We start from the raw sequence: 10,201 nt of genomic DNA, 5'->3' as shown, positions 1-10,201 counted from the left end.
ATGTATTTTTCATTGGCAGATTGAAAGTTGCCAGATATAAATGGATTGCTGTTTATAGGGTTAGAGTAAGATAAAGTTTGAACATAAAGAGATTTTCATTAACTTATGAATCTGTATACAGCTAATATGGGTTCAGTAGGCAAAGATGGTCAAGGTTCACCTGCGGTGGTATCATTTGAGGACTTTCTATTTCAACAAGATAGAACTAAATCAAATTCTTTGAACAAATTTGCGAAATGCAAACCTGAAGTTATTGATTTGGTATTTGAAGAGAATTTGTCGTCAAGAAAGAAAAAAAGTAAACAGCTGCCTATATCGCAATGCCTTGGCAATAATTTACGTAAGCCGAAGAATCGTGCGAATGTGAAGAGTTTAGATGTTGTGTGCCTTTCTGATGACATTCCACCAAATTCTGTTAAAATAAAAGCTAGTCTTGGAAGTTACTTAAAATCAGCGAGTAAAAAAAACATAAGAAATGAATCCAGTACATCTGCCAATAGAAAACATTCAAAACGAAGAGGTTCAAGTTTAGATGTTCTTCAAGCAGTTGTAAGTAAACCAACTTCCACAAAAGTTGACTCTGCAACCACCATTAAAAAACAAAAGCTGTCTGAACATTTATCTGGTCAAACTTCATTGCATCTACCCAGTAACGAAACAAAAATATCAGGCTAGTACTTTACCTTTTTTGTTTGTCCAATTTGTTTTGTTACACAACTAGCTTATGTGGAATTAGCAATTGTTTTTTTCTTTTAGAACCGTTATGGATTGAGAAATATCAGCCAAGCAAATGTTCAGAAATACTTGGAAATGAAGGTACGGCCAAAGTACTGGTTTCATGGTTGCACCAATGGAAAAAGAAAGTAGAAAATGAGCAGACCTTGGAACAAGAAGTAAATAATAAAGCTAAAAGTAAGTTTCTCTAGTAGGGATGCACAACATAAACTAACTTACCAACTTAATGCATATATATAATATATACTGCACTAGACAAAAACCCAACCATTTAACACAAACTATCAGAGAACATTTTTTTATGCCCTGTGTTTTTCGATAAAAAATTGCTGAAAAGAATCTTAACAATCTAAACATTAAATTAACCCTCAGTTTTCTGGATTAATAATGATAAACTAATGGATATTGTCCAAGCAGCATAAGTTTGTCCAAAGAATATAAAATATGAATCGATGCCACATGCCAGTAAATGAACGTGTGTGTACGGGCAGTATAGCACACAATGTGTGTATTCAGCTTACCATGTGAGCTTAAAAGAAAGACTTTGTTTACAATATTGCACATTGAAGTGTTTGAAAACTTTTGTTATCACAGCTATCATTTTATCAAGGGATTTAATTTAAGTATGAAAACAGGCAAAGCCTATGCATATGTACATACAAAATAGAAAACGTAATTGATATGTAATCAGTGTCATGTTATATTGGCCAAAACACTAAAATGTCAATTTATGTCTTCTAGTTTGTTTGTTTGTCACGTGCTATATTTAGTTTGTGTAATGGTTTGGTTTGGTTTGTTTTGTTATGGCTAAATCGTCGTCTATCACCAATGCGTGAAGAGTTTTAAAGTTATGAAATTGCTCTTTTGACATCCTAACTTTTATAGCCATTCACAGTTGATAAAATGCAGACATATTCATTACAACTAACGTGTAGGTAGCACTTTATCTGCTGCGAAATGTTAGTTTATCAGGTATGCATTTAGGCATATCAAATGTAAAAAGCAATGATTCGCTGTTTTGGCCAATTTGTTTACTGAACCATAAAAAATGATTCAGAAAAGACATTTTTTAGTTTTTTTCAGTGTAGTTAAGATAGAGAGGAAGTTGACTTTGAATACCAAGTAGCTGCTAATAAAACAAGTAATTCAGAATGGCTCACAGGTCATTTATAATCCTTATGCAGAAAGTATATACAAAGCTCTGATTAGTTTTGGGCTAACATGATCCCTCTTCAGAGCAATAGCATAAGACCTAGATGTAGAAAACAATGTGGAGCAAAATTTTTGGTAATCCATTCATTCATGTGAAATTGCTAAGCTATGTTAATCATTGTAATGTTTGAATGTTTAGTTTTCGTGATAAGCTTTTTGGTCTAGCATGGCAGAAATTGCTTATACAATACTTTTCACCACATTTCATAAGAATAGATAGCAGTTTTGTCTGCAATTAACAATGTGACTTGACAAGTAATGACTATGGCAGCTAACAACTAATGCCATCCGGTTAACAGCTAAAGAAAATTGGCTAAGTTCCCAACCCTAATAAATACATACAAGAAAAATAAGGAAACAGTTAAGTGTTTAGACAAACTTTTCCATTTCTGAACATTTTAAGCTCAATGATTCATAACGCAATAATGTGCATTTGTATAACAACATAAATTGGCTCCAATATCGCACTTTTTTGTTTAAAACAAAACACACACATTACCTGGAATGTCTGCCCTTTTAGTAATCCTGCAAACCACGTTCGCTACCTTACCAGTTAAGTAACCATGATTTGTGGTGATAATTCATACTGTTTTTGGTTACTTTTTGTTGGTTTATTACAGAATCTAGAAAAAAAGACCATGACAATGATGATGACTTTATTCCATCCAAAGAGCTCTACTATAAAGATGATGATGATGACGATGACACCAGCTTATGCACCACTGCTGTTATCACTGGACCAGTTGGTTGTGGAAAAACTGCTGCTGTTTATGCATTGGCAAGAGAAGTTGGTCTTAAGGTTAGCTATTAATATTATAACTTAAACTTGGTTGTTTTTAATAAATTTCAGTAAAGGTTTTCAGATTTACTAGACCAGGGTTGGCCAACCCGCGGCTCTTTCGTTCATATTGAACCTCCGAAAGAGAGCACATTTTACCCATTTTAGGCAGATAAATAATACAGAAAAGTAATCTCTACTGGCTAATGTTCAATTGATATTTGCGAAATAATGAATGATTACATCAGATTTCGACCCAGAATAAAGATGATAAAACTGAAACAATATCTGATGCAGTATTATGACGTAATAAGAAACAGCGTCATAAATCATAATGTTTATGATGTGGCTCTTTGCGGTTAACAGAGTAAGAAGTAAGGGTCTTAGTCTCTGACTGGTTGGCCACCCCTTTACTAGACAGTTGTTGTTTTTTTGTATAGATACTAAATTGCTCTTACAATTTTTTCAGCAATTGATGATTAGATGTATAATATGCACATACATACCATATATGTTATTGTTGTTATAGTGGTAATTTTAATGATTTACCTAAAAGTACATATATAATGGAAGGTTTTGGAAATTAATGCATCAAACTTGAGAAATAACAGAGCGGTCTTGTCAAGAGTACAAGAAGCTACTCAGTCTCATCTTGTTGCCAGTTCTTCAAGCTGTATATTGTCTTGTACAGCCCAAGCCAACATTTGTAAACAGAAAGGTGTGTATACATAGCATCGATCATTTGTCCCCGTAGCAAAGATATATATACAAAAATTTCATGTATCTATCACAATAAATTTTTTTGGCTCAAATCTTATGAATAGATAAATCTATATAAAATCTTTACGTATTACCAATACCGGTATTAACCTTTGACCAGTTATTCTTAAACTTATTTAAAGTACTGAGCCCCGCAAATTTCATACATGCAATCATCAAACTTTTTGTTAAAATTCCAAACATTTCTGTTATCAGATGTGAGCCCAAAATGAATGATGATATTCGATATACATATTTAGTGCACACATTAGGAGAATTGAATTCAAACAATTCACTTAACTGAAATTTCCAGATGTTAGTGCTGTTGCAGTAAAGCGACCATCTGGTTCATCCTTCACCAAATTGTTCACACCTAAGAGCTTATCAAATATCTCAAGTAAAAAGAACAAACTGAGTGACAATGCAAAGCAAGATGAAGCATCTAGAAGTGATCAGATGTCACTGATTCTGTTTGACGAGGTAGCAAAAGTTATTTTATAGGATGTGATCTGTAGAAATGTGTCAAATGAATAACGATTTGAACTTTTCAGAACATAGATAAATAATAGATTTTGATATTCTTGTGAATCTGAATATGTTGACTTTTCTCATTGCACTTAAAATTTCCCTCAGGCGAGTGAATTATACTCAAAGTTATCAACTCATTGGATAAATGATAAAATTTGTGCTATTTTGCATATATGAGATTAAGATGACACTTTTAAGTATTTTTTTTTATGATCAATGAAATAGTCACAAACATTTCATTTGGAAAATCCCTAGTACTTGGCAATTAGTGTTGTTCGTTACAAATATGCAAAATAATTTTTTTTTTTTTTGAGAAAAGGTAGAAGCAGTTATGGAAGCTGACAGAAACTTTTGGTCAGCAGTGCAGTCATTAATGCATTCTAGCAAAAGGCCCATCATAATCACTTCCAACACTGACTTCACTCTTCGACACTTGCATAAAGGTTATCAAAAGATACAATTCAAATCACCAAGCCAAGTAAGCCAATGATGAAATAGTATATGAAGCCTTTAGGTGTTAATCAACCTGCATGATGCCTAAGTAATCTTGAAAGAAAATTTTGCTTAACCATAAACTTTCACAAATGAGATCATTGGAAATAATTTTGTTTTTTATGCCTTTCTAGGAAAGTCTGTCATCGTATTTGCAAGAAGTGGCCTCTAAAGAAAATGTGTCTGTGAAAAAAGCAGACTGTTCTTCTCTTGTTTCTCTGTGTGGTCGTGACATAAGAAAGGGTATTATGACACTGGAGTTCTGGGCAACCTCTCAAAAACAGTTGCATTTGAATGGTGAAGAAAGTGAAAGAAAATGTGGTGCAAAAATTGCATCAAAGTCGTCAAGAACTCAGACCACAAAACTAAGTGATGTATTTTCAAAAGTTTGCAACATCAGTGGCCATTTAGAAAGTATTTCCGATAGAGGTGCACATGTTCCCAGTTTTCCTGGTGTTTTTTACAATTTAGCAAATGTAGACTGTGCACCAATGAAGTCAATCGAAACTTTGTTTTCTGATTTTTATTACCATCGTTTTCCACCATTCTTATTCAATAATCGTATTGAATTGCTTCCTCTGTTTAATGCAGCACCAGTTTCACAGGAAATCCATGTGGCATCAGGTATAATTGATTTACTGAACTACCAGAAAATTGTAGGAATGTGTATTTAAATCTTCTCAGTAAGGGTTAATTTGGGTGTAATAGAATAGATCTGTATTAGATATTAAGCCACTATATGAATTTAGTATTTTTAAATGCTAACTTTTGATTTTTTAGACTTTACTGCTGAAACAAAATTTTCTGAAGATAGTGAAGATGAGATCAGCTTATTGTCATTGTCTCGTGCTCAAAAAACAATTTCTTTTAACACTTTACCTCTGAATTCAGAACAACATAGCATTTCCGATGCAAATATACACAATATTAGTAACACCAATAACTGCAATGAACCGGTTGACAGCAGGCAACGTCTGCATGATCTGAAAGCTTTGTCAGAATATTTTGAAAACATATCCGAATGTGATCAATTGCTATGTAGTTATGCAACGATGTTTAATGCAATCCCCCATGAGGACATGGCTGTACTTCATGATGGTGTGCTTGACAATGGTGGTAAGATATTGAATTGTTTGCTCATACAAACAGTTTTTATGTCATTATCAGAAAATGGTAAAAATATGTCATATTTTGGGGATGATATTTCCCAAATAGGTCAATGTTTGTTGCTAAAATGCAAAAGATGTGCACGTCAGGACATAGGACCAGTGATATATGAAAATGCTATCCAAACTTTTGTATGCTGTTTTTTTTATATAGGTTGCATGAACGAGCCCAGCTTTAACACAGAAACAATGTTTTGTGACACCCAAGCATTTCTTCAGGTGCACGGCCTGAGAAAAGTACAAGAGGACCTCCGTGAAAAAGAGTCGAAACAAAAGACAGCTTTTAAATATAGCAGCTATGAAAAAAGATCTGCAAAGTACAGCTGGCTTTTTACTCTGTAAATAATTATGTTTCAAATTCATATACCAATTGTTGTCCTTTTGTGTTACTGTAGGTGGAAAAAGAAGTTATTTTGTACGTTGGAGAGTTGTAATGGTGCAAGTATTTCGTCTTTTGCTTTCTATACCGATTACCTCCCTTCACTTAGAGGCATATGTAGAGCTGAGAACAACAGAAAACAAACGCGGCCATCACGAAGGTATTTACATATAATTATTATGCACGCTGATTTTTTTCTGTTGCTAAAATCCTAGACATTTGTTGTGTTCTATGCTATGTACCAAACGTGGTTTGGTGGTTTACAAGGTTTTTAGTGTTCCTCCTTTTATTCCACAAATACTTTCAATTCTTCCTAGTATAAAAGTTGCAACTTGCCATTGCAGCTGCTGTATTTTGGTTTTCTTCACTTCGTGGTTTCTTTCGCATGCGGCATGCTTTTTATTATAATTATTTTAAACATTTGTTTCTAGGCATGCATAGATTTTAATCCAGCGAGTAGCACAAAGCTTTCCTTACATGATTAACAAAAAGTTTTTAACCAATTTTTCAAGTTTCCGTTTTGTAACGCACTTTACGTAACTTTTCCATGCTTTCAACGTGATGCCACCTTCATCGTGTGAATGGGTAGTACTATGGCAGTTAAACTTAACATGAAATGTATTGTGGAGTCATAATTAAACTAAAATATCTCGGTATACTGGATGCTCTTGTAACCATTGTGCGCGTTCCTTCCGTTTTTATAGTGCAATCACTATTCGAATATGTGTTGCCCCATAAGCAAATGGTTAATAACATTTTATACCACTGACACAGAAAAATAAACGTTATGTATTTTGCTGTTCTTACATTATACCTAAGTTACATATTCCTTCTTTTTGCATATATATTTTTTTGACTTAAATTCGTTTTCAAGTAACTTTGATGACGATTTCGGTTTTAGTGGTTTTTTGTTATTCTTTTTTCAACTAACTTTCCGAGAGAGATATTATGTTATGTGTTGCGTAAACGATGGTTTTGTAGACACAACATAGCCGATTGCGTAACCCATAAGTACTTGTCCATAGATGAACTGATTGTAAATAATTTTTTTTTCGGGTAAAACCGCAATTCATTGTGCTGAACCATAACTTTAACATGTTAGTTTTCTCCAATCTTGGCGAACGATAATGGTTGGTTTGCTTTAATGTCTGGAACAGATTTTATGACTAAATCGACAAAGCATGTAACTTACGCGTTTAGTGTATTGTAGAATAGTGTGCTATTGTTTCAAGTGCATTTAAACTGCATTTTAATCAGTAAAATTGCCCGCTTTGTTAAAACAGCACGTCCTGTAACGCATTTACAGATCCACGTTTGTCATCTTTTATCTCTTTTTTAACTAGATTTTTCCACTACCTGGAAGAGATGCAAGTTTCACAGCCAATAACCACTCGAATGGCCGAAGAGTTTAAAGTCGTAATTACCAGTGGCATTAGATAATTACAACTCAATGATGTTGGACTGCGCGCTGGTGCATTTAAATTCATTCCCAATGTCTTCAAATTAATTGTCTTTTACTGACTTTGAAATACCAGTTAAAGATGCATCTGGGAATGAAACACGTCATTTTGTTGGGATTTGAATGTACTTTTGTGATTGCTGAGTGTGTTTGAGCTCAGCCTAGCCAAATCTATTTATATTTTATAGCATTTTATCCACTTGTTGTTAACGTAAAAAGCCTTTTTATGTCTCATCTATTAAATTTGTTTTACTTATTTTGCGAAAACATGCCGGTAAATAAATATTGAATGTTGCATAAGAGTCTGTATTTTTGTTCTATCCCTCGGACGTCCTTGACTGACGCCCAGAAAATATGCGGATATACGCGGAGCAGGTTTTGACCAAGACCAGAAGACGACGAAACACATGAAAATTACTTGAATCATCTTTTCAGACACTTCGTGTGTCATTCATTTTTTCCAGTCAATGGACCTCTTGGACTTTACGGAATAGGAAGTGTAGTATACGTATAATGTAGTTTACGTTGGTTTCTCCACATGCCTCAAACGAACATGTCAAATGATATGATCAGTACGTTTAGCAGTTCGGTTGCGTGTTTTTCTTGTCCGCGTACTAAAGCCAAGCTCGGATTATTATCGATAATACTGATAAAAGCTGTGAAACACACCACATGTTTTGCTATATGTCGATCAATTTCATTAGCAGAACCGTCTGTCAAAAATAGGTTTCCTTAAGGTTATTAGCCTATATATCTACCTCAAGTGCATGATGCAAACGCAAGGAAACTGCTTTATAGTCTACAAGTGTTGATATTAACCATCATTGCTTGGCAAAGCAAACATTTCCCTAACATAATTAAAATATGTTTCTTATGGACGAATTACTTAAGTCGAAAGTGGTTTTCTTATAGGAAATCAAATAAATTTTCCACGCTATAATATGATTTTACGACTTACTTTGGCGCCAGATAAAAGCCCGCTATTAAAGCGTTCTAAAATCTTAAACAAGAAAAGTAAAAAAACGTAGGTTAAATGTACATAGGCTATAAAACAGTATAGAAAAAGCTTGCTATAAAAAGGGCTACAAATCACTGCTTTCTTGAAATGGTTATCTTGCATGTTGGAGGTGAAGGTTGGTTTGAAAAATTTTTGCCATTAACTCAATTACAACGAGGTGATTTTCGCAAACATTCTTACTTGGCCATATCATGCTCTCCTAAGCTTGCCTTTAGTTGCGAACGTTTTGTCGTAGGCTGCTAATGCAAGTCTGTGAGTGCACAGATCTTTCGTCGTTACTGGCCAAGCCAAGGATAGTGCATAGTGGATCAGAAAGAAAAATAATTAGCTATAAAATTATTTCGGTAGTATAATAAATGCACCTGTACAAAATCAACTATTTATCATAAATGAATGCTGATTTCATATTCGTGTGGCGGCCACGACGTCACCACGCGTTGACTTTGTGGTGACCTCAGCTTGGAATTGTCAATTTAAACGTTGTGTTGCTAATTAGTAATTACTAGATAGCAATATGGTAGTATCTGCACGGTATTTGTTTATCTTTTTATATTTGCGTGTTGATCGCGAGTAGAAATGCAGCACGGTATAATAAAACTTAGATTTAGCAAACTTTTACGCTCGGGGCAGCTCGTGTTAAGCGCAATTGATTGTAAGAAAGAGGCAAAGCGCAACATTCTCTCTTCATCAGTCGCCATGAGATTTATCTCCTAGCGTGACTTTCGTGTATAGCTCAGATGTTATTATTATTCCAGAACATAAAATTTGCAATGGTAGGAATTCCTGAAGATGAAAAAAACAGCAATACTGGAGGATACCGGTATTCTAAAATTCTAAAGTCAAAATAGCCTGGTAAACTTTGCCGACTCTTCTTTAATTTACCAAAGACTCGCATTAGAGTTTGGCGTGATATTTTGCAAAGTATTTAAATGAACTTGCGAGAAAGGTTACTGTCTATGGAGACAAGGTTTTTTCGCTGCTACAGAAGACTGCTCAGAGTTGTGGGCTTGTGGCGAAATTTGTGCATCACATCAGGCCACGTCAGCGTCATACTCATAAATATTATAGATCAAATCAATATCACAAACAATTTATAGGTTATAAGTACATAAACTAAAGACCATTTTACACTGGAAGCATTTATGGCAGCTATATCAATGCATATGAACTATAGGCACCGTCTATGTGCATCAAAATTTGTGCTTTTGTAAAACGTTTGCTTTTAACGGAAGTTCAATCATAGCAAAGTTTGCAGATCTGGCAAATTTAGACTACAATATTCGATCTGAAATCTAGCCTACTATAATTATGGTTAAGATTAAGCAGTCAAGGTACCTCCGTTTTATTTGTGTTTACGACTTAAGTTGATAGAAGGTTATAGATTGGTCTAGACTCTAGACCGCAAATAAAGTTTTAAGAAATCTGCATGGCTTCAGTTGTAGTCGGCAGTTATTATGCATAAACAATCTATAGTTATACATCAAGAAAAGCGATCTGCAAAATTTTTTTTTATCAAAAATTTGTAGAAGTTAAAAAAGCGGTTTTACCAAATATTATTTTTAAACTTAATTTTTAATTTTTCGATTGTCGACTTTGTAAGATGTAAATATAGGTCTAATTTATGAGTCACGGATGAAAGTCGGCAAGTTCTATGGTTTCTCTAGAAAATATTTTC

At 34.1% G+C, this 10,201-nt stretch overlaps 1 protein-coding gene across 1 annotated transcript; it reads left to right on the top strand.

The window, feature by feature from the left end:
- Positions 1–7,802, top strand: LOC143446987 (uncharacterized). The gene is made up of 11 exons (XM_076946876.1): positions 1–670; positions 757–912; positions 2,568–2,746; positions 3,299–3,443; positions 3,798–3,964; positions 4,332–4,490; positions 4,639–5,128; positions 5,285–5,620; positions 5,825–5,987; positions 6,066–6,209; positions 7,393–7,802. The coding sequence occupies exons 1-11, from the start codon at positions 106–108 to the stop codon at positions 7,487–7,489; spliced, it is 2,601 nt and encodes an 866-aa protein (XP_076802991.1). The 5' UTR covers positions 1–105; the 3' UTR covers positions 7,490–7,802.
- Positions 7,803–10,201: the final 2,399 nt, after the last annotated feature.

The sequence above is a fragment of the Clavelina lepadiformis genome, chromosome 2 (assembly GCF_947623445.1).
Source record: "Clavelina lepadiformis chromosome 2, kaClaLepa1.1, whole genome shotgun sequence".
NCBI lineage: Eukaryota > Metazoa > Chordata > Ascidiacea > Aplousobranchia > Clavelinidae > Clavelina > Clavelina lepadiformis.
Note: the sequence above shows the minus strand (reverse complement) of the source record. Positions and strands in the feature narration are given on the sequence as shown.